The 25,910-nt window shown below is 43.8% G+C and overlaps 1 protein-coding gene across 3 annotated transcripts in view; it reads right to left on the bottom strand.

Annotated features, from left to right (window-relative positions):
• CPLX2 (complexin 2) overlaps positions 1–25,910 on the bottom strand; it is a 312,758-nt gene that overhangs the window by 74,932 nt on the left and 211,916 nt on the right. For all 3 annotated transcript variants that reach the window (XM_073565473.1, XM_073565557.1, XM_073565640.1), the window contains one exon: positions 13,394–13,569. In XM_073565473.1, the coding sequence (XP_073421574.1) occupies positions 13,394–13,569 (176 nt within the window). The remainder of the gene's footprint in view (positions 1–13,393; positions 13,570–25,910) is intronic.

The following is a 25,910-nucleotide window of genomic DNA, read 5'->3' as shown; positions in this document are numbered from 1 at the left end:
TTTATTTTTGCGATCTAAAAACCCACTGTAGTTGACAAATTGCTCCCAGAGTGATAGAAAAACTTCACAGTGCTCTTAGACCCGCGGGGGCAGCACCTTTGTGAAGCCTTTTTCTTTAAAGTTCATTGGTTCTCTGATTCCTAGGAAGTTTTTACTGTGGTGTGTAATATTACTGGTACCGTAAAGTCTCTGGTCACAGTCTCTACATGCCAAATATCATACATTACATTTGTCAATCCTTCGTCCCCGTTAGTGCACTTCTTCACACTCAGGCTATGCTAATTATATAGCGTTGTTACCCAATGGACTTCTACTCTGTCTAATTTTATACATCACATCCATTCCTATGCATTTTTGCCATAATGATCGAAATTGGTAGAAGTGGGATTTACATGTAAACTCATATTTTTAATTTTGCAGCGTCCTTATTCTTTTGCAGAAATATTTTAGATTATACCCTTTGCAATACATAAGGTGAAATCTTCTGCAAATCTGTGTCACAATCGGTAACAAAATCAGATATATGACACATGCAAAATTTGCTCCAGATTTGTGGCAGATTTGCATCAAAATCTGTATTGGAATATTCGTCTGGGTGCACACTTCATAAATAAATGAGTATGGAATATTTTTGCATTTTGGAACTTTTAGGGAAAATAGCTAAGATATTGTTGTTCCACTTTTCTGCACTGTAATACACAAACTTTTTTTCCTTTCTGCATACAACCTGAGACAATGACAATATAAACCTAGGTACATCTTCCATAACCTGCACCCAGAGGCACTTGTTAATCAGCGTGCTATGTATTCATCTTTCATTTGTACACAATTCCTGCCATTGTCCAGGCCTTGCACAACAGCTGTTGCATTCAACTTGAGCGCACGCGATCAATGCCTCAAACTATATTTGTTCCTTTACTGTTCGCTTTATACTCACTTTTCATTCTAGGCTTCACTCTGAGCACATACAAACCAGCAGGAGAATCTATACCCAGCAGGTGCTAGTTCCATCCATCGGCTGTTGCTAAACTAATGACTTGTTGTATTATAGATGTGTGGGCCAGATTCTGAGGCTTGAGACGTTACATGCTGTTAGTAGTGTGTAGTGAATTGCTTTTCTACATTCTACATTTAAAGTAGACATATCATCTGTGCCAAAAAACGGACTTAAATACCTTGTAAAAATCCCTGAGCTCCCCTGATTCTGCAGCTCTTACCTGTTTTGTGCAGTGCCACTCCATAGAGATATTATCACTTGAGCGCAAGACTAACTGGGTATTTCTTTAGAATCTTTTCAGAGCGCGTGCGCTTTCACGCCTCCTTCTCAGGCGCTGCCAATCACAGATCGGCAATGTATGAGACTGCCAGATTTCTATATTGCATGCCAAGTTGTGATTGGCAGCATCTGGAAAGTCTAAAAGACTCTGAAGAAATACCCAGTTGGTCTACAAGCAGAGATTTCACATACTAAGCTCCAAAAGCAACAAATGTGAATATCTCTGCAATGGTGAGATGCAATGGAAAATGGAAAAAAGGGAAGAACCAGAGGAGCTTGGGTATTTTAACAAGTTATTTAACAGGATTTTATTAAGCAAGTGATAGTCCTTTATAAGTAATAGCTGGTATTTACTAGTGATGAGCGAACATGCTCGCCACTACTCAGTACTCGCCCGAGTATCGCTGTACTCGCGCTACTCGGAGAGCACCGAGCACTTCTGGGATAATTCGGCAGGAGCTTTGGTCCCCGCACTGCATGTTTGGCGCTATTTAGAGCGCCAATCAACATGCAGGGATTGTCTGCCACCCACTGTGCTGTGGTACTACAGTGATTGGCTGGCCGCACAGCGTCATCAGGTCTATATCAGACCTGGCGCCGCCCTGATCGGCGCAGTCTCCTCCAGAATCAGACAGTGTAGGGAGAGTTGCTGCTGAGATAGGGAGAGATTTGTGCATTTATTAGTTAGTGTGGGTATACCATCGTTGAATCCACATATCCAGCTAAACCAACAGTCCTCCAACGGACTAATTATGGGGTATATAGATTGCAGTGCTAGGTAGGCAGGGGAGTGTATGTGGCTATATACACATCAGTGCAAGGCATCTAGGCACTGTATGTGGGTATATAGATATCAGTAGTAGGCAAGCATTGTATGTGCCATACTTCATTGCATACATCAAGAGGGTCCATTCCATTACTGTCTGCTGCTGCTTGTTACATATATTGACTGTATATACCTAGCCACAGGTAACAGCAGCCAGGAATAATTTTTTTGGCATCTTAATCCTGATTATTTTTATTCCAAAGCAATCAAGAGCCCCCTTTTTTTCTCCATTTGCTTGTTGACAGTTCAGAGCCAGATCCTTTTCATAGTGCAGTGTGAAAATCCAGCTATTTTAAACAGGGTTGCCCATCCCAGCCATCACATCTGAGTGCGCAGAAATTTCTGACATTTTTGTGGTACTATTATATTTTTTTTAAGTGTCTTATTGAATTTCTTGACACCATTTTGCTGCCAAAAAATATTTAGCTACAGGGCAGATATTTAACACTGGATTTTGTCCGCCAAACGGATCGCATATCAATGCGCTTAAAATTGTGCCATTTCAGGCCTCCATAGAATTTTCTTTGTTGTGTCTTAGCCTACTTGTTGACACAATTTAGCTGGGCAGAAAAATAAAAAACACAGGCCACATATTGAACAGTCTGGTATCTCCGTCAGACGCCTGATCTATCTGTGGGCTACAAATTGTGGCATTTCAGGCCTCCATTCTACTATATTTGCTGTCTGCTACCCTAGGTCTATACGTTATATTGGGGTAAAAAATAAAAAAAATACAGGCCACATATTGAACAGTCTGGTGTTTCCGTCAGATGCCTGATCTATCTGTGGGCTACAAATTGTGGCATTTCAGGCCTCCGTTAAACTTTTTTTGCTGTGTCTGACTCTAGTAATTGACACCAGTTTGCTAAAAAAAAAAAAAAAATTGTTACCTACAGGGCAGTTATTTAAAACTGGTTTTCCCGCACATGGATCACATATAGGTTCGCTCCAAATTCAGCCATTTGTAGTGAATGTGGAAAATATTGTAGTCTATTTAAAATGGGCAAGGCGCATGGCAAGGGGCAGGGAACTGGATGTGATGCTGATGGTGCATGCAGAGGCCGAGGCCATGGGCAAGCTGAAATTTGGCCACAGCAAACAACCACATCTGCTCGCTTGACCTTCCTGTCCCAATTACTAGGGGATAGCAAAAAGACAGCAGTATTGAAGCCAGAGCAGTGTGAAAAGGTTGTTGGTTGGATAATGGATAATACTTACAGTCAGCTTACCTCTAGCACCCTGTCTTCCACACGGTCAAGTCTGAGTCTGGACCGCATATTCCTGACCTGGAACCTCCTTCCTCCCACCATGCCGAGTGCCCGGAGACAACTAGTCCCACACTTGGGCACTCCAAAGAACTGTTCACTTTTACATTTATAGATTCTGGCCTCTCGCCCGGTCCAATTAGTGCAAAGCAAGATGAGATCGCATGTAGCGAAACGCACGTCAGGTCTGCGGTCATGCTGTGGACAGGAGCTCTAATTAATATGGGTAATTAACCTTTTACACATTGATAGTTTGCACAGTTTTTTGCTTGGTTTGGCATAGAAGATATAGCAATGTCTCACTTCTGTTATTTGTGTAACCTTTGCGGGTGGATTAACCAAGTTCCCATGTATGTGGGGAGTCTATGGTTTCTCCGTTTCTTTGTAATAATTAGTGTGAGCATTGCACTTTACATATCTTATCAAGCATAATGTGTTGCCCTGTTCTACCGTAGTGACTGCTGGTTCTTTCTATTAGGATCACACTGCTTTATCCATATCTTGTATGTAATACTATACTGTACTAAATATATTAAATTATTTATGTTGTATATTTGCCCAAAATAAAATACTTATATATTTTGAGATACACTATGACTCATGTTCTCCTTGTTTACAACTGTAGGATGAGTAGGTTGTGTTTCTTCTACAGTTGTGGCCAAAAGTATTGACATCCTTGCAATTTTGTCAGATAATACTCAGTTTCTTCCTGAAAATGATTGCAAACACAAATTCTTTGGTATTATTATCTTCATTTAACTTGTCTTAAATGAAAAAACAAAAAAAGAATTGTCCTAAAGCCAAATTGGATATAATTCCACACCAAACATAAAAAAGAGGGTGGACAAAAGTATTGGCACTGTTCGAAAAATCATGTGATGCTTCTCTAATTTGTGTAATTAACAGCACCTGTAACTTACCTGTGGCACCTAACAGGTGTTGGCAATAATTAAATCACACTTGCAGCCAGTTGACATGGATTAAAGTTGACTCAACCTCTGTCCTGTGTCCTTGTGTGTACCATATTGAGCATGGAGAAAAGAAAGAAGACCAAAGAACTGTCTGAGGACTTGAGAAACCAAATTGTGAGGAAGCATGAGCAATCTCAAGGCTACAAGTCCATCTCCAAAGACCTGAATGTTCCTGTGTCTACAGTGCGCAGTGTCATCAAGAAGTTTAAAGCCCATGGCACTGTGGCTAAACCTCCCTAGATGTGGACGGAAAAGAAAAATTGACAAGAGATTTCAACGCAAGATTGTGCGGATGTTGGATAAAAAACCTTGACTAACATCCAAACAAGTTCAAGCTGCCCTGCAGTCCGACGGTACATCAGTGTCAACCCGTACTATCCGTCGGCGTCTGAATGAAAAGGGACTGTATGGTAAGAGACCCAGGAAGATCCCACTTCTTACCCCGAGACAAAAAAAAAGCCAGGCTGGAGTTTGCCAAAACTTACCTGAAAAAGCCTAAAACGTTTTGGAAGAATGTTCTCTGGTCAGATGAGACAAAAGTAGAGCTTTTTGGGCAAAGGCATCAACATAGAGTTAACAGGAGAAAAAAAGAGGCATTCAAAGAAAAGAACATGGTCCCTACAGTCACACATGGCGGAGGTTCCCTGATGTTTTGGGGTTGCTTTGCTGCCTCTGGTACTGGACTGCTTGACCGTGTGCATGACATTATGAAGTCAGAAGACTACCAACAAATTTTGCAGCATAATGTAGGGCCCAGTGTGAGAAAGCTGGGTCTCCCTCAGAGGTCATGGGTCTTCCAGCAGGACAATGACCCAAAACACTTCAAAAAGCACTAGAAAGTGGTTTGAGAGAAAGCACTGGAGACTTCTAAGGTGGCCAGCAATGAGTCCAGACCTGAATCCCATAGAATACCTGTGGAGAGATCTAAAAATGGCAGTTTGGAGAAGGCACCCTTCAAATATCAGGGACCTGGAGCAATTTGCCAAAGAAGAATGGTCTAAAATTCCAGCAGAGCATTGTAAGAAACTCATTGATGGTTACCGGAAGCGGTTGGTCGCAGTTATTTTGGCTAAAGGTTGTGCAACCAAGTATTAGGCTGAGGGTGCCAATACTTTTGTCTGGCCCATTTTTGGAGTTTCGTGTGAAATGATCAATGTTTTACTTTTTGCTTCATTCTCTTTTGTGTTTTTTCATTTAAGACAAATTAAATGAAGATAATAATACCAAAGAATTTGTGTTTGCAATCATTTTCAGGAAGAAACTGAGTATTATCTGACAGAATTGCAGGGGTGTCAATACTTTTGGCCACAACTGTAGATTCACCTTCCTTCTTTGATAGAGTGTCACTTCATTTTAAACGTATGGGCTGTTCTGATGTTATCACACTATCATTCAAAGGAAGATTGGATTTCATTGGTTGTCCATCTAGGTATCTTTTGCAGTATTTTTTGTAGGCACCAACTGCATCTTCCTTTATTACAAACACAACCTCTGCAACTCCTGAACTCAACAAGTGTTCCAAGGCTTATTGGGGTGCGTGTAACTTTGGTGCAGATCAGGCCTTGCATTCAATGCATAAGCAAACAGTATGGGAGACACACTTTCTTCTAATAGTAAAAATTTTTTCATGAGGCCCTCAAGTACATCTGTTGAAAGGGTTATTGGAAGGGTTATTGGGGTGCGTGTTACTTTGGTGCAGGTCAGGCCTTGTATTCAATGCATAAGCAAATAGTTTGGGAGTACCAAATGAATAATGTGAACTTGGTTTTCATGTGGCCATCCAATGCGTGGGTTCAAAGGCTGATTGGCGTGCGTGTTACTTTGGTGCAGGCCAGGCCTTGCATTCAATGCATAGGCAAACAGTATGGGAGACAATTTCTTCTAATGAGAACATTTTTGTCATGAGACCCTCAAGTTCATCTGTTGACAGGGTTATTGGGGTGTGTGTAACTTTGGTGCAGGCCAAACCTTGCATTCAATGCATAAAGCAAACAGTATTGTCATGATCTGAATTTGATCTGACAGTTTTAAATTGCACAGGGTGAACTATTTTTACTTTGGCAAGTGCCAAGTGACTTGACTGTCCCCGGTGGTGGTTAGTGGTATTGCACTTTAGGTTTAATGTGCACTTAATCATGAATCAGGTGTGGGGCTCTATAAATGAGTCTCAGGGTGTGTAATCACTGCTGGTGATATTCACTCATTCATTCATTGATTCTGAGTTGGTGAGAGCCTGGTGGAAGGATGGAGCTGAGGAGGAGTCCTGCGCAGCTTAGCCAGGGGGGACGTGTGTCAGCTATGGTGTCTGGACGAAGGGCTGGCATGGTGTGGTGGGGTCGCAGTGATGGTGTCGGCAGGAAGTGTCTGCATGGACTGGTGGAGTGGCGACTATGGAGAGTGGCACTCACCATGTGGGACTTGGCTGCTGAGCTGGACTCAAGCATGCTTGCCTTCGTGGCAGAAGCTGAACTCATCTTTGGGACTCTGTTACTAAGCAGCAGCAACTGGTGGTGGACTCTGCTCCAAGGCTGCACTATGGTGATGGATCCGTGTGGAGGAGAAGATGCACGCAGGTGGAGGGCTCTGTTGCAGGAGCATAAGCACAGAGCATAAAGCTAAGTGGTGTTTCTCCTGTATTGTCTTCTTTCCTCATGTGTGTTGTTAGTGCAGTGGTGGGATTAGTTTCCGCACCGACCAATTCCCTAGTGAGGGTTTAGGGTCAGGGCGAGCAAGGGCTTTGAGGTACGCGTGCGGCGCCCGGTGCGGAACCGGCATAGGGAACGTTAGGAGTGCAGGGACACTGGCTCAGGGGAGCTCAGGAGGTCTCCACTTCCCTTTTCCCTATTGTAGGGCCCACTATTGTTAATGTTTCCCAGGTCCCCCTTATTATTTAAATCCGCCAGACAGGAGGCAGGGTTTCCAGAATTTATATTAACGTGTAATGCCTAAATTCGCCAGGTGGAGGCGGTGTATCCATCTGCACATATTATTATTTAAATTCGCCACTGGAGGCGCTGTATCCAGGGTCACGTGTGTTATGGGTTCGCCTTGCGGTAACATCTGCGTCCAGACACGCGTGACCATGACATTATCACCAGCCCATTCAGTTTTTTTTTTTTTGGTTCTCTGAGCAGCTTTTGGCCATGTGGAGTCCTGTGAGCAATTGTTAGGGTCTAGGGCCTTTGGCCATGTGGTGACCTGTGAGCAATTGTCAGGGTCTAGGGCCTTTGGCCATGTGGTGACCTATGAGCAGTTGCTGCTGGGCTTCACTGAGGTGACTGGGAGCGGCTTGGTGTGTTTAAGCCGCTGCAGCAGCAGTTATCTGGGTCTTGGGCCTCTGCTGAAAAAAAAAAAAAATGGCGGCTGTGATCTGGCTAAAAGCCCCTAGAGTCGCTGCTGGGGAGTGGGACTTGCTCATGCACGTGGGCGTACCCAGGCAGGTGGGAGGAATGGTGCCCCACGGAGCTGCTTGGTATTCACGAGGTGAAGGGGTACGTTCCAGTGATGAGCAGACTGGTGTAGAGTCCGTGGGCCTCACGCCAAATCTTTAATGCTGCCCCCTCCTGGTCGTGTGGAGGCGACCAGCGAGTTGATTTTCCTCCATATGCGTTCCCTCTCCTCCTGGTGTGAGCAGCAGGTGTGCTGCGGGGGAGTAGGGACAAATCTCAACCCTCGCCATTAACCAACCCTGGGAGGCGCAGACCTCATGGTGAAGAGGGTTGGAGGGTGGTGATGCAGGGGGACGCCTCTGCTGTCTAGTTCAGAATGAGTTCACCAATTGTGACAAACAAATGTGTGCTATGAACATTTAGGTCCGGACCTGTGTGTGAACGAGCGTGTATGGGTGCCACCAAAAAACATCTTGTGGAAGTGTGTTGTGGAGCCTGATCAGCTCATAACAAACATACACATACATAAACTCGTTCCCCAGGTCGGCGCTGTGGAGATGAGTGGTGCCTCCAAAATGAACTGTATTGCCAATACCAGAGGTGTGTTTGTCATAAACCTGAAGTGTCAGGTAGTGGTGAGGTGAACTCAGGATCTGGGCGTCCCTGCTGTAGGTGTTTCCCTAATGAGGAGTGGTCTTCAGGGTCCAGAGGCCCCTCATTAAGGAGGGGGTACTGTCATGATCTGAATTTGATCTGACAGTTTTAAATTGCACAGGGTGAACTATTTTTACTTTGGCAAGTGCCAAGTGACTTGACTGTCCCCGGTGGTGGTTAGTGGTATTGCACTTTAGGTTTAATGTGCACATAATCATGAATCAGGTGTGGGGCTCTATAAATGAGTCTCAGGGTGTGTAATCACTGCTGGTGATATTCACTCATTCATTCATTGATTCTGAGTTGGTGAGAGCCTGGTGGAAGGATGGAGCTGAGGAGGAGTCCTGCGCAGCTTAGCCAGGGGGGACGTGTGTCAGCTATGGTGTCTGGACGAAGGGCTGGCATGGCGTGGTGGGGTCGCAGTGATGGTGTCGGCAGGAAGTGTCTGCATGGACTGGTGGAGTGGCGACTATGGAGAGTGGCACTCACCATGTGGGACTTGGCTGCTGAGCTGGACTCAAGCATGCTTGCCTTCGTGGCAGAAGCTGAACTCATCTTTGGGACTCTGTTACTAAGCAGCTGCAACTGGTGGTGGACTCTGCTCCAAGGCTGCACTATGGTGATGGATCCGTGTGGAGGAGAAGACGCACGCAGGTGGAGGGCTCTGTTGCAGGAGCATAAGCACAGAGCATAAAGCTAAGTGGTGTTTCCCCTGTATTGTCTTCTTTCCTCATGTGTGTTGTTAGTGCAGTGGTGGGATTAGTTTCCGCACCGACCAATTCCCTAGTGAGGGTTTAGGGTCAGGGCGAGCAAGGGCTTTGAGGTACGCGTGCGGCGCCCGGTGCGGAACCGGCATAGGGAACGTTAGGAGTGCAGGGACACTGGCTCAGGGGAGCTCAGGAGGTCTCCACTTCCCTTTTCCCTATTGCAGGGCCCACCATTGTTAATGTTTCCCAGGTCCCCCTTATTATTTAAATCCGCCAGACAGGAGGCAGGGTTTCCAGAATTTATATTAACGTGTAATACCTAAATTCGCCAGGTGGAGGCGGTGTATCCATCTGCACATATTATTATTTAAATTCGCCACTGGAGGCGCTGTATCCAGGGTCACGTGTGTTATGGGTTCGCCTTGCGGTAACATCTGCGTCCAGACACACGTGACCATGACAAGTATGGGAGTACCAAATGAATAATGTGAACTTGGTTTTCATGTGGCCATACAGTACTTGGGTTGACAGGGTTATTGGCATGCGGGTTACTTTGGTGCAGGCCAGGCCTTGCATTCAATGCATAGGCTAACAGTATGGCATTACCAAATGAAAAAAAATGGGAACTTTGGTTTCATGTGGCCATTCAGGACATCTGTTCTAAAGGTTATTGGGGTGTGTGTAATTTTGGGGCAAGGCCGGACTCGCATTTAATGCATAGGCAAACACTATGGGAGACCCACTTTCTTATAATGGGAACATTTTTTCATGAGGTCCTCCTGTACATCTCGTCAAAGGGGTATTGAGGTGCGTTCTAATTTTTGGCGGGCCAGCCACTCACTGCATAGGCAATAACAGTATCGGAGACCCACTGTTTAATAATGAAGAATTAAGAATAGTAATGCCGACTGATGCCCCTATAAAAATAGGCTTTGCGACTTTCAGCGTCCCTCCTTCATAAATGAAACAGGATGTGTCTGATGATGTGTTACACACCCAATGGCCAAATAAGGTTGTAAACTGTTAAAATGACATTTCTCAGTGAATGCATTTGTCTTGGTTGAAAGCAATGGTAAAGTTGAAAAACGCATGAAAAACGCTACATGTGAACATAACCAAAGTGGTGGAGGAACATTTTTGTTTTGGGTTAATTATTTTGGCTTATATAAAAGTAATTACTCTAGAAAGGATGTCCCTTAACATATTTACTAGGAAAATCCATTTAGGTTTAGTTTTTGTATGCTTTTTGGTGCGCCTGTAAAAATGTCGTAAGACTCTGACAACATTGTTCACAGCTGTGACCTGGGAGTCAGGAATGCTTCCAGGGGCGATCCCCATGATGTTTCCATGGCCTTTGAGCACTGTTTCCATCATTTTCAAGCATTTTTAGACCCTAAAAGGACCCCCGGGGAGGTCGTGGTAAAAATACTCGGTTTACCCATAATCTTACATTGAGCTTGTTGCTTGGTCGAGCACCCGAGTATTCCAACTTGCTTGACCCGAGAAACGAGCACCCAAGCAATTTAGTGCTCGCTCATTATTAGTATTTACATAATTTATCATCATCTTGATGGAACAATGGTAGAATGCAATTTATAAAGCATTTTTGGTACCCTATTCACTGTAAACTGTATACACTGATATAATGCATTAGGTATGTTGCATTATAAAGACATGTTGGTTACTACATATGCACAGTATACTCAGTGAGTGCACACCAGATTATACACAATTATAGTCTTTACCATACTGTAGAATGTGGAGCCTTCGTATCTCTATATGACTACCTCACATGAGCTCTTAGATCTTGGATTTTGTGCCAACATCTAGGGTTGCCAACTCACATTTTGATGCTAATTAAAACAAGGCTGGACACAAAGCCTGACCAGTCACAATATGAATAATTTACACGTGTCAATATGTTGAGTTGGCACCCACAGTTACAGCAAAAGATGTAGTCATGTGTAATAATTATTCTTTTCATAAAATATTTAATAACGTAAAGAATAATTGTGAGTTTACTGGCTTCAGTTTGTAACATAGCACATTTAGCCAAGAGAATAAAATGGACTGGTACACTTGTAAGGAGGTGAAATGTGATGTTTTCTTATTCCCTTCCCTCAGAGTTATCCCTCCTATGTTACTATGTATATATTGCTGTATTATCGTGTTTCTGATTAATGTCTGCGGTGCTGCCACATAGAAATATGTATTATCACCAGTCTTTAATGGTATTGCCACATGTATGTGTTACCATTGTATATTGTATAATATTATGTGTCTGTTGTCTGTTAGGATAAGCTAGTGCATGCTTCTTGGGACATTAGAGGAGGGCACTCTTAGTACATAGTTCCCCCATAGACTGGGTAGATGTGATTATGTTGTGGGCCACTAGATGAGGGCATACTAGTGGGGCCTGATAGGATGTTCATAGAGGATTAATTGTAGGAGGGGCTGCTGGGAGTTAAGGTTCGTGCTGAAGAGCAGTTTAGTGAGACTGGGCCAGGGCGCCCAAGTGTCTAAATGGGCTATAGGCCCGGACAGCTCGGCAGCCACGTAACGTTAAGTTGTTATAGCCCACGTTACCCACGGCCACTGCGTGTCTTAGCAGTGGGCCAGAACAGGAAAGGAAAGATGTGGTGTCTCATCGCCTGGGCCAATGATTTTAGGGCAGGAGTTGGCTGGACTAAGGAGATGGAGCTTCGACGAGATCGGTACAGACGGGCCGGGTGCTTTACCAGGGGCCACCAAATGAATGATGAATTCATGTCTGGGGTGAAACAGGCTGAAGGAAATGTCAATATAGCGAGGTCAGGCCAGGAAGGATCTGGGAAGCAGTCTAAGACGGTCCGGTCTGGGCGTGTACTGCACAGAAGTGACAACAAGCAAGGAAAAGATAACGATGCATGCAAATGTTATGATGTACCAACTGTGGATGTAACGTGCAAAATCCTAAGTGAAGAAAGTGTTAAAGTTGTCTCGAACTGTGTCTCCATTGATGGGGGTCGCCTAGAAGTGGGACCGTTATGGCCTGGGAAGTGCCCGGGTGAAACTGAATTTGGAGATGCAGGTATGCCGAGGAGAAGAGTATTATTTCATGTAGGGGAAGGACTGGACACAGCTACTACAGTAATACAGGTCACGACTATAGTCCTGTCCCTCCCTTACACACTGATTAATTAAAGATCAAGTATCAGAATGATTTACATGTACCAGATGGAATGTCATGTAATGAAAGATGCTAAATTATTAAATAGGTATCATTATCATGGTAAATGCAGTCAGATGACCCTTCATGTTTTTTCTGATAAGGTGTACCCTTAGTGTGGTTGAGCAGTTCAGGTGCCCTCCTTCTCACCCACTTCTTTTTCATCTATCTCCACCCTCCTCTGGTTCCTATTAAGCCAATGATGCCAGACAATGAACAGAGGGTGAACCAAGTAGGTGGAAAGGTGCTCTGAACTGGTTGGCCACACCAAGTGTGCATCGAGGATTTCAGTAGCATATTTGAATAAAGAATGATTTCTGGCCAATGCAGCAACAGATTTGGACACTAAACGTATAATTTTTTTTTATTAAGAATATGAATGTGCTTGGTTTGATCAGGCTTTTTGTGCTTACAAACTCCCATTGAAGTACTTAAAATTTTAGTTTCCATAGTAACTGAATGTTTCACACTTTTACTGTATGTCATGAATGACCTCAATAGAATATGAATATATCAAGGTCACTTTCAGTTTTTCTCCTGTCACTCTACAATAGAGATGAGTAAATTGGCTTCAGCCAAATAGAATTTCCTTCAAATTTTACAAAAAAGTTCCAATTCGCTAGCCCCCATTTTGGATATGGAAAGCCCGAAAGGGTTTAAAAAATGTACTCCCACGGCCCTCACCTGCATTGCCACGCAGCCCTGCTCAATTCAGGTCAGCTGCTTTGGTCTGGTGCAGTCTTTAACACTTGCGCCATTCATCTTTGGCACTTCAGACACAGATTATCTCTCTCAGTATTATGTTATGACATCACAGGGCCAAGTCTGCATCATAGCCACCGTGCAAGCCTGGTGCCAGAGGGAGATACTGCACTTGGTAAGTATAATTTTTGTTTATTTTGTATTACCTATGTTTATTATGATCTGAGATTTTGAGAGACCTTAGAGCTAATACTACAAATTCAAATGACATAATTGAGTTATTGATGCGTATTAAATCTCTTGTTGACCTAATTCAAGAGATTCGCTCATCCATTGTCAACATTAAGATTTGTAATCTAAAATTCTACAGTCAAAATTGAACTTAAAGGGTTCACCTTATCTCTTATTTGTTGCCGGACTTTCTCCCTTTCTGCTTCCATCCTGGCATGTTTGGCCTTTCTTTCCTCCTCCTGTTGACGAAGAGCTTCCTGTCTTTCTTCTTCCTTCTTTTGGGCATCTGGATCTTTCTCCTCTTCACCTCCGAGCATCTTACCCATATCCTTAGTTGCCCCTGTGTGCAATGGGAAACACATTAAAGCAGTGTGAAGCAAAATACTGTAGAAATCAAATTATTTGGTTAGAATGAAAGTTCACATTTATGCTTACCGAGTTGCACAATGCTCATTATTTCATGTGTCTTTCGGCATTAGCACATCTAACTTCACCACAATTCACAGCTATTCTATATGCAATATTATGCATGATATGGTACATTTCCTCCATGTTTGTCATCTATAGACCCTGATGTTCCCATAACTCCCATTATTACATCTACATTATTTACACTGTCATCTCATTATACCTCATTTTCAAAATCTACCCAACTTTTATTATATGTACTATTTCCCTTTGCACTTACATGGTCAGTAAGGACAATGTCTCCAGCTTTATATTTAGTCCAATTTAGCAATTTAATACTTGATATACAGTTTGGACTGTATCTTTTTCATATGCTAATCATATATAGAAATGTGACTTAATTTTCCTGAATTTAGATTGATAGATATTTTTTGATAGATGTTTTTTTTAAACCCCTAAAACTATTACTGCCATCGACTATTCTAGGTATCCCAAGTGATCGACTACTCTCATCACTTGCTCCAGAAGGAGAAGCAATATTTTAGTACTGACTATATACAGGAAATTCAAACCTCCCAAGACTATCTAAGGCTGCTTTCACACATCCGGCTTTTTGAATCTGGCACGATGCGGCGAAATTTGGAACAACCGGATCCGGTATCGGATCCGGTTTTGTCCCATAGAGTTGTATTGTCACCGCACGGCACCGGAGACACAAAGCCGGATGTGTGAAAGAAGCCTAAAAGTTAAAGTGTAGGCTTGATGTATATTTCAGAAAGACTTGCACCCACGGATATTATATTCAACATGTAAAACTCATCAACCTCTTGTCAAATGATATAGCTGGTGCTCAGATTATAGTTAGGCAAATAATTCATTCATCTGCTAGACAATTTCGGAGTACTAGTCCATCTAGTCAAGGTGGCTAGTTTATAAAATTCCAGCTGGGTCCAGATACCAGCTTTTGGTGTAGTTTTGGAAACAGCTAAAGTGGTTACATTAGAAGAAATTGTGATTTTGAGTACATCAGCTTTCCTAGACAAGGTCAAATCGATTATATGCAAATTGAATTCATACAACATTTTTGGGAACACATAGAGACCCGCAGAAGTTGAACAATTTGCAACTCACTTCATGCAAAATGATAAAAATGCTTGCTGCCATTTTACACAATGTAGAAGACTGCATCTGCCGGAGAAGTTCACATGAAGTCAAAGCGTTGTTGGATAGGCTTCCACATAAGGCCTTGTAGTTATCACTTCACATACTACTATAGCACAATAAATCAGGAGAAACCATTGTAGCCTGTATAAAAACAGAGGTAGGGAATGCAGCAATAACTTTGGGATGAATATGGCTAGTGAGAGGAAGTCACTATTCTAGTGCTCATTGTACTACAGCTTTACTTTAAGAAGATTAGAGTAGTTTGTGAATGAAAGAGAATAATACAAAGGTTTGATTAATAGTGGAAGAAATAGAGTGAAATAGAGAGTGAGAAAGCGAGACAGAGGAGGGCTTGCAGCAGTGATTGTCTCCAGCTGTAATTATAGTGCAGCTGCTACATTTTAAAAACACATTCCTTATGCTGAAGTAAGCCAACAATAATTCTGAAAAAAAAATCAAATGTGTGTGTGTCACGAACTACTGTACTGACTTTTTGCACACCTGTTTTATTAGTCTAATTTAACATCCATACATACTACGTCAATACTACAATAATACAACTTTGTCGCTGTATTTTTTCTATTTGTATTTAGCATTTCATTCCTTTTTTGGAAGAGAGATGCTTTTTACCAACATACAAAAGAGAGTTAAAAAAAACTAGTGTTTTCACTATCTAACTAGCAAAGTGCACATGTCACAAACCGCTGATATTCTGCACAACCATTATATTAAAGGGAGTCAGTCAGCACTGAATGACAGTTCAAGAACTGGCAGTCAGTGCAACTTTGGCATTGTATTAGTCAAATTTGAGATTTGTACATGCAACACCAAAACACTGGACTGTTGTCATTACTGTTGTTTGGCTATGTCATGTACCTAGCATTGTTTGTGCATTCGTTTTTGCAACAATGGGAATTGCTGTTGAAAGCACTGATAACAATTAATGCTAGTGTAGTAAAAAATGTATGGTAAAATATAAATTAATAATGACATTAAATGGGGTAGTGTAGAAGAAAAAATCCCCCATACCACAGAATCTGGCAATAAGAATGTGGGAGTTGCAAGTGGCTGCAGCAACACCACCACTGGCACCAGCCATCTGGGCTGTAATACTGTCACAACTCTGTTGTCAGAATACCCAAGGTCAGGGGCTCCTTCCATCTCTAATGCTAGGGGAAACCTAGCTATCCCTGCTTCCCGGATTACTTCTGATGGCGAAGACGCCGGGGCCACATACCTTCCTGAACTCCTGAATTAGCCCTATATCTGTCCCTTTCCCCAACCCAGGGGAGTGGGAAGTAATAGTGTATATATATACACAAACCAGACTAACATGGGAAGACATATATGAAATACCAAACATACAAATATGCAGTCACAGACAGGCTCGGACTGGCCCATAGGGGAACAGGGGAATCCCCCAGTGGGCCCCTGTGTACATATAGGCCCTCAATCCCAATGTATGGGCAGTACTTGGCATAATTCACTTGCTGCTTTTTTCTGTACTGAGTGAATCATCTCATTCATTAACCAAACTACTCAGTTTATTATTACATAGAGATATAGATAGACTTGTGAACGAGGGGCGTGTAATATTTGTATGCAGGTTAAAAACGGGCCCCCAAAGTCAGTGTTACTGGTGGGCCCTTGACACCCCAGTCTGACACTGGTCACAGAACACAGAGAGGTACACTGGGGAGAAAAGGAAGGAAAACCACATAGGAAAGGATTTGCACACAGCTGAAACCCCAAGCAACAGTCACAGATAAACACTCCAAACGACTTTACCAACGATAGACTCCTCCACTCCACGCCAGGCTGTACCAGACTAACACTGGCAATCGAGATTGCCAAAGGCAAATCTATATAGGCGAGGGGAGTGGCCAAAACTGAACAGGTGGGATCATCCAATCAGGAAGGATTCAGAGACTCTAAGCTGAACAGTTTAAACCCTGCACTGCTCACAGAAACCTGCACCATTTAATATGAAGGGGAAATGCTTCTAATCAGTGCAGGAGTACGTGAAATCAGAGGATGCGGTCTTCTGGCCCCTCTCTGTAGCAAATCCCATTACACTTGTATTAATGGGAAGGAAGCAGAAGGCATTTTGGAATACATGGCACAACATTCATCTTAATTACAGCATGATAATGTTATCCCTGACAGTGACATTGATAGTTTTAGTCAGTGTTCTGCACAGTCTTTCTCCTCCACCATTATAACAGTTAATCTTTTATATTAAAGACCTTCAATTCATTCAATTACACTTTTGTCATATTTGGTTCTTAGTTCCTTAAGCCATAGAACCCAAGGACTAAGGAAGATATTTCACAAAAATTTCTTATAGTTGATTTATTGTATGAGAGAAATAGTCTGCCTTTGTATGCGAGGGAGCGCCAGGGCCGTAGTTGTGGCTGAGACTAATGACTCTTACACACCCTGGTCTCTCTGCACCTTCAAGGTCGCCTCTGATTTGCTGCAGACCCCTTGTTAGAGCTGGCGGAACGCATCAAATAATATAAAGATGGTAATAAGGTGCGTTTGTGGCCGGGGGTCCACCGTGCAGAGATGTTAACTGCTGCTCGGTAATGATGGACTCAAAATGGTAGTATCGCACTGGACACACGTGGGTTAAACGCCACCCGGTGTGTAGTTGCAACAAGCTCTGTTGCTTCACAGAGTCGCGGAATCGCAGAGCACAAATACTGTACCCTGTTAACAGTCACAGGGCACAGCTGAATCAGCGCTAGTGTTCGGTCTCAAGACTCAGTCCCAAGGACGTGGGGTAAGAGCCTCCCTAGACCCACTAAGCGCACGGTGTCACACCTGCGATGCCACTACTCAGCGCTCTCTCTTACTCCTATCTCCCTAAACACATACTCAACAAGAGGGTAGGGGATAATTAGGAGCTGCATCAGAGACATTCACGCATGCACACACTTCACGTTTGGTATAGCCAGTGTTACAGCAGACCTCCTGGAGAGCAGAACTGACCTTTGTGGCTTTTTAGGCTCACTTCACCTCAACTCTGCTCACATTTGAATGTTAGTATTTTCTCTTTTAGATCTCCCACTTTGCACTGATGAGGGGCAGTACCCCGAAACACAGTGTCTGCAAATGGAGATTCTGGTTTGGCTTTTATCCTAAGTCATGTAACTAGGCTCGTTAAAGGGTCAACATTGACTTTTAGGATTGCTACCTCCAATAGGTGGCACTAGAGTTCTAGTCCTCTTCCTCTCTGAAGAGACAATTTGCATAATTAGCATATTTCCCAGAGGAGCATTGCGGCTTTAAGTCTCCTCACCTCGACATGCTTAGCATGTCATTCTCCGCAAGGAGAAATGATACTTCTTGGATATCAGTCAGACGCCTCTCTCACAGCCAAACCAGATCTCCCACTTTGCACTGATGAGGGGCAGTACCCCGAAACACAGTGTCTGCAAATGGAGATTCTGGTTTGGCTTTTATCCTAAGTCATGTAACTAGGCTCGTTAAAGGGTCAACATTGACTTTTAGGATTGCTACCTCCAATAGGTGGCACTAGAGTTCTAGTCCTCTTCCTCTCTGAAGAGACAATTTGCATAATTAGCTCTTTTTATTCATCACAATTGTTTATTTAGCTTGTTTTATGAATGAATAATGCAAAGTTTGTGGAAATAAGTAGAAAAAAGAGGGTGGCCTGTAAGGCACATTGTGTTCTAACACATACTCTCTCTTGCTTAAGATTCACTGCTAAAATGGCCAATAACATGTATGATTTATCTACCTCCCTTCATGTTGAAGAAATAAAGAATCTGCTGTTAAATGATGATCAGGGGGGCACCACACTGAGTGAAAATTTAGGGAAAGAGAGTGACATTTTATCTCAAGATGAGGTGGAAGAATGTATAAGTGATTCATGAACAGAACAGGATGGTAAGGAGACTGATATACATGAACAAGATGCAGATAACTCCTATTATTTAGGCAGCGATAAAAAGACTAAGTGGAGCAAGAAGTCACTTACAGCAATAGCCGAAACACCAAGGTCATCTCCTTTGCAGTGTTGAATGTGGGTGGTATCAATTCACAATTGAAACCACTGTGTAGAAGAATTTATCTGAAGACATTGGCTAATAAACTGGTAAGTGGAGAACTACGCCAAAGAAGTCTGAAGACGGGTGGAATCCCCCTCTAGCCTGCAAATCCAGCTGAAAAGATTTCATCTCAAAGATGATTGAGAAAAATCACCACCTCCCAAAAGATTTAAATGCAACTGGTGGCAGAAGAATGTCAAATTATAGATGCAAAAAATATCAATGCAATTTCCTGTCCCATGCAAATATGATCTGCCAGTCTTACTTCTCTAAGTATAACTGTGTTTCTTCTGCTGAACATGTAACTTCTGAGTGTATAGTAATCAAGTAGCATCTTATGTGTATTACAATTAAGTTTTTTTCCTAATTTTAATGGATGCACATCTTTTCTGTGCAATTACTTTTCAGTATTTGCGATTGGCAAATATGGCAAAGTTAAAAAGATTTTCTAAAATCTCAACTTTCCCTGTTAAAATTCCTTTTATGAATTTGTAGTTTATTATTTTATTTACAGTTAAAGGAACTGTAGGCATGCGACTCTCTGGTAGATGATTCGGTATGCACAAGCACAATATTCTTATTTCAAAACAATGAAACAGTCCCAGCTCAAAACAACAAAGAGGCTTTTCTGGATAAAACTGTAAGCAAAAGAAAAATGAGCCATCCACAGGCACATGTGGAGTGCCCTGCGGGGCCTGGGGGTACTCGGTACCGGGCCCGTCGACTTCCATGGGGGACGGTGTCACGGCGGCGGCGACCCGGGGCTCCTTATCCACTGATGTGCCCTCAGGTGATCAATGTGTACAGGAATTTACAATCCCCTGTACTTTCAGATTCGGCTATCAGGGTGTACAGTTCCTGTCAGCCTAGGATTCTGATGTCCCTTTTCTCTTTATTAGCGCTTCACTCAGGGGTCTGCTATATATGCAGTATTTTAGCTCCCCTAGAGTCTCTCAGTCTCTGCTCTTGTTCTTTCCCTCTTCACAGATCAGCTCTCTGACTTCATCTGACAGGATCTTCCAGAAAGATCTCTTTTACCTCACTTCCTCACGTTTAACTGTCATTATTTCACCTCACAGCTCACAGCTGTTTCGTTTCCATGACAACTCCCTCAGCTGATTTCTAGCTGACTCACCAACCCCCTCTGCTGGCCAGAATTTATAAGGCATTTCCCTTTTCTGACCTGCAGCAGGAAATTGTGATTAAATCTATGCTGCCTGGCATGGGGGTCCCTTTCTGCCTCCAAGCATGACTTTACCCATTAGAGGGAGGTAATGTCACAGTGACAACCTTACTCTGGGGTGTCACATTCCCCCCAGTTAAGTTCAGTACTCCTGGACTAAGGAAACTATAACAAGAATTGTTAACAACAACAATTATTGAATGCAAATCTACAAAGTCTTAAAAATTTAAAAATTATCAAAAACCAGACTAGAAAAAGAAAACAATACACAGTTACTGCAGTGACCAGTCCTTACACTGTTGTCCAGGAATTGTCTTTGTGCTTGTACCTGGAGTTTGGTTGGTGGGAACCACCTTAACCCACTTTGTGTGTCTCTCTGGCTATGGCTACAGGGCACTCTGTAGATGGGCCGTTTTTTTGGCCATGCCGGCGGCTTATTTCCAAGGCCTTTTTGGAGTAACTATTTACAAATACAGTTCTGGACACACATAGTCCTGTGGCCCAATTGTTCTTTAACTGGTTATTGCAAATACTTTAAAAAAGGTTCTTGCAGTAAGTCTCTGTAGGCTCTAATGCTTAACGGTTACTACTATACATTCTTATTACTTTATTTACATTACGTAATCTCTGTAACGGGCAGGGATCTGACCTCTTGTACGCAGTAGTAGTAGTGGATCTACGCAGTATAGGTATTTCTGATGACCTGACCTGTTCTCTGATTTCTAATGTTGGTGCATTAGTCACTATGCTATAAGTAGACATGTGTAAGATAGGTATTCTTGACTGCCTTCTCTCTACTCCTAGACTCACCATGAGATGGTCAGATTCGCTGTTAGCAGGGGACAGATTTCCGCATTCCACTGCAGATGTGGTATCTGTTACTGGAGCCATTTCATTTAGAGTCTCTACTTCATCTGGTGCAGTAGGCTGATGAAAGGTTAGAACTGGTACTACTATTGCCTGATTTACTTGTGTCCACGTCCGAGGAAATTCTCCAAGTATAGTTTGAATCTTTTCTTCCACCTCTACTATGGGCCATGGAGTGTCTTGGACTTCTTTCTTGTCCTTCAATTGATCAGGGCACATCTTTAGATGATCTCTTGAGACTGCTTCGAAGGTTTCTCCTCCATCTTTGCTGATGATACATACTTTGGTGTTATTAAAGTCTGAAGGTATCACGGTGTATGGCTCTGCTTCCCACTGGTCATCTAGTTTGTGAACACGTCTCTTTCTTTTAAGTACTTGTTCTCCTGGTGTCAAGGGAACTGCAGGGGCGTGTTGGTTGTAATTTCTTTCCTGTCTCTGTCTTGCTTGGGACAAACTTTTCTCCACACATTCTTGTACTTTGCGGTATTGCTGTTGCCGCTCTGTATCCCAGTCTGCATCTGGTGATGTCGTCACAGGTGTTAAGAGTCCCATGTCCGAATCAATGGGTAACTTGCCAGGTATCGCTCTAATCAGGTAGGCCGGAGTGCAATTTGTAGAGTTTACCGGTATATGATTATATAGATCTACCAGATCTGGCAACTTCTCTGGCCACTGGTTTTGTTCTTCCAGAGGTAAGGTCTTCAATAAGTCAATGACCACTTGGTTCATCTTCTCACACATGCCATTTGTCTGTGGATGGTACGGCGTCATTCTGATTTCCTTGCAACCGTACATATTACAGAACTCCTGGAACACTTCTGCCTCAAAGGCTGGACCTTGGCCGGTAAGCACTTGTTCAGGGTATCCGTGCGGTCGACAAAAGTGTTGCTGAAATGCCTTGGCTGCTGTCTTCGCTGTTTGGTCTTTAACAGGTACGACTACCAAGAACCTTGAGTAATGGTCCACGATGGTCAAAGATAGGTGTAGCCATTCCTACTCGGAGTTAACTTCACGTAATCCAAGGCTACCAGTTCAAGCGGCTGTTTTGTGATGATTGGCTGTAATTGGGCTCGCTGGCTGTTTCAGTCTTTTCTGCGTAGGTTGCATGGGCCACATTCTCGGCACCACTTCTCAATGGAACTCCTCATGCCAACCCAGTAGAATCTTTCACGAAGTAGAATTTCCAACTTCTTCCAACCGAAGTGTCCTGCTCCATTGTGGTATGCCTCTAAGACCATTGGCGCATCCCTCTTCGGGACTACCACCTGCCAGTCCAGTTCGTGTGTGCGCGAGTTGATGTTCCTCTGACACCGTTTACCCTCGTAGATGAACAGCTTGCCTCTCTCCTTCCATAGTTGCTTTGCTTCCTGTGGGTCATCTGGACCAGGGTGTGCATCAGCTTGTGCTAGCCACTCCTTTACTAGGCGAACAGCTGGATCACTATCTTGTGTCTCTGCCCACTCATGATGGGGTAATGGATTCAACGTTACCTCTCGTACGACAAAGCGCTTATTCCTCACTCCTTGAAAGCGCTGGGCTGCAATTGGATGGTGGAAGGCTGGTAACTCAATTTCTTCAAGTTGTTTTGGATCTTCTTCCCCGTCAGGTGAATTGGGCATCCTGGACAACGCATCCGCATTAGCGTTCTTATGTCCTGCTCGGTACTTGATGGTGAACTCGTAGTTGGACAGCCGGGCCATCCATCGCTGCTCAAGTGCCCAGAGCTTTGCCGTTTCAAGGTGGGTTAGCGGATTATTGTCCGTGTAGATGGTGAACTTTGCGGAAGCCAAGTAGTGCTTGAAGCGCTCTGTTACTGCCCAGACTATGGCGAGGAACTCAAGATTAAAGGAACTGTAGTTGTCAGGGTTCCTCTCAGTGGGTCAAAGCTTCCTGCTGGCGTAGGCAATCACTCTCTCTCTCTGCCTTTCTGCACTTGTGACAGCACTGCTCCCAATCCCACATTGCTGGCGTCAGTGTAAAGAACAAACGGTTGGTCATAGTCTGGGTAGGCCAGGACCTCATCTCCTGTGAGGGCCAATTTCAACCTGGTGAAGGACTCTTCTATCCTTTTGTTCCACTCGAATGAAAGATTTTTGTTCTTGGCCTTCTTGGATTGGCCCACTAGAAGATCTTGCAGCGGTGCTGCTATCTTGGTGAAGTCCTTGATAAATCTTCGGTAGTAGCCTACCAACCCAAGAAATTGCCTCACTTCATGGATAGTGCTGGGTCTTTTCCAGTCCTGGATAACGGTGACTTTGTCAGGATCGGATGCCACACCTTCCGCGCTCACCACATGGCCTAGGTACTGCACCTTGGGTTTCAAAAGGTGACATTTGGACGGTTTTATTTTCAGGCCAAAGTTTGACAGAGCTTCGAATACCTCGGCTAGGTGCTTCAAATGGTCTTCGTAGGTTTTGGAGAAGACGATGATATCATCCAGGTACAGCAGAACGGTTTCAAAGTTTTTATGTCCAAGGCAGCATTCCATTAACCGCTGAAATGTTCCTGGTGCATTGCTGAGCCCGAACGGCATGTAGTTAAACTCGCAGAGGGCCATTGGTGTTGTAAACGCCGTCTTCTCTTTGTCTGCCTCTGCCACAGAAACCCGCCAATACCCACTGGTGAGATCTAAGGTAGAGAAATAATTAGCAGTTCTCAGTGCAGCTAGTGATTCCTCAATTCTAGCCAATGGGTACGTGTCTTTATGTGTAATGCTGTTAATCCGTCTGTAGTCTACACACATTTTCATAGTACCGTCTTTCTTCTTAACGAGGACTAATGGAGTTGCCCAGGGGCTACAACTATCTCTGATTACCCCAGCCTCCTTCATCTCTCGTAACATACTCTTGGCACATTGGTAGTGTGCTGGGGGTACAGGCCGGTGTCTCTCTTTAATGGGTGGATGATCTCCGGTGGGGATATGATGTTGAACCCCTTTTGCCTGCCCAAAATCTAGAGGATGCTTGCTGAAGACCCGTTCAAATTCTCGAGCCACCCGGTAAGCCCCATGCTTTTGGTGTGAAGGGGTGGAGTCAGTGCCTACGTGTAGCTGCTGACACCAATCCTCCTGCTGCCCTTCAGAGCCATTCTCTTCCACCTTGTCAGACGGAAGCAAGGTTTCTAGTGTCTCGATTGCATTGTTACTGACGGTGAACAATTTAGCAAGGGTGGCATACCGGGGTAACTGGACCTCTCTCTCCCCACAATTTAAGATGCGTATTGGTACTCTCCCCTTGCAGACATCAACTACCCCTCTGGCTGTCAGGATAGTGGGCCTACTATCAGAGTACAAGGGTTCTACCAGGGCTTGGCAATCTTAACCCCTTAGGCCTATTGCTGCCCGACACCAAATTAACATTTCACTTCTGGGAGGTACTGCAATGGGGAAAGGATCACTTACTCTGACACTGCCGACTTATCCACCAGACAGCTCTACCTGTTGTCTCTGCATCAAGGCTCTGATCTCCTTTTGCAGGACCCGCTGCTGACTGGAGCTGGCGGTCTCGGCTACCTGTTGTAACAAAACAATAATTTCTCCAAGACAATTTTCAATTACATTAGTGCCTAAAGTGATCATTGGATGGCATTCTCGTTTGTCAATATCAACTATTATCAAACCTTGCAATTGCAATTCTAATCGGCCAATTTTGATGGTCACCTCATTATCCCATCTGAGGCAAGGGCTGACCATTGCTGTCAAAAATGGTAAGGTCTTTATCTGGGCTATGAGTAATGTCTGAATCTGCCCAGTACTGCTTAAAAAGAACATATGGTATCGTTGTCACCTGGGAACCGGTGTCCAGTAAAGCGTTCATCGGAAAACTGTCAATCACGACAGGCAAGACTGGTCGTCCTCCTACATACTTTTCTCGCCAATTTGGTGGGCCTGGTCGTCTTACTCCTGAGGTTTGGCCCTTTGCCCCAGGGGTTGCTTGTTTAAATGACAGTATCTTGCTAGGTGTCCTGCCTTGTTGCAGCGGCGACAGATGGGCTGTCCGTCCTCGTTGTAACGATCGCTGTCTCTCCCTCTGGTCGGTGGGATCCTCTTCTGCTGTCGCCACGGGAAGTCTTCTGGACTGGAGGCCAGCTGGATCTTCTTCTTTGGAATCACTTGCAGGGACTGCACAGCTTTTGTGAGTGTAGCCACACTTTTAGTTAGTTCCTTGACTTGGAGATGTAAGTCTGCAGCAGAATCATCATCTTGGGACAGCTTGTCAGTCTCAATAGGGGTCTTTGGAAAGGATGCTGCCTCCTGCTGGTATGTAATTGCAGGATGCTGAGAGGGCTCTGTGCTGCTAGGGTTCGGTTCACGCAGCACTCTGATGGCTCTATACTTAAAGTGTGCAAAGTCCAATTCAGGATTCTGTAGGGCCATTATGCGCAGCTGTGTCCTTTGGTTGTTAGACTGGAGTCCCTCTATGAACTGCTCTGTTAATAATCTATCTTCATCTTTCACTCTCTCAGGATCAACCTGCTTTACAGCCCGTAGGGCCTCCTGAAGATTAAGTGCATAGTCCCGTATACTGTCCTGCACTCTCTGTTTGCATCCAAAAAATCTCATTTTTATCTCTGTTGCAGTACGGGTATCAAAAGTGTCTTTCAGTCTGGCTAAGATTTGTTTGACAGTCCCTTTATCAGTGTCCGGCCAGGACTTTACTTACCTCTGAGCCGCAGCAGTTAACTGGCCAATGAGGATACTGACTTTTTGGCTTTCTGACAGGGGTACACTTGGAACAAACTACATAGTCTTTCTTTAAAATCGCTCAGGGTGTGCGACTCCCCTGAGTACTGAGGTAACCAGGCCGCTCCTGGTATATATGGCATTGATAGTGGCATTATGGGGGTTGCAGCTGCGACCGCTGTTGAATTTTCACGCGCGTTGAGCATTTTCTTCCTGTTTTTCACTTGCTCACTAACGTCAAAGCACGGGCAGGGGGCTTCGCATCGTGCTTTATTTCTGGCTCTGTCCACAATTGCACGTCC

This window comes from Dendrobates tinctorius, unplaced genomic scaffold, assembly GCF_039654945.1.
Source record: "Dendrobates tinctorius isolate UK_male_01 unplaced genomic scaffold, ASM3965494v1 ptg000001l, whole genome shotgun sequence".
Lineage (NCBI taxonomy): Eukaryota > Metazoa > Chordata > Amphibia > Anura > Dendrobatidae > Dendrobates > Dendrobates tinctorius.
Note: the sequence above shows the minus strand (reverse complement) of the source record. Positions and strands in the feature narration are given on the sequence as shown.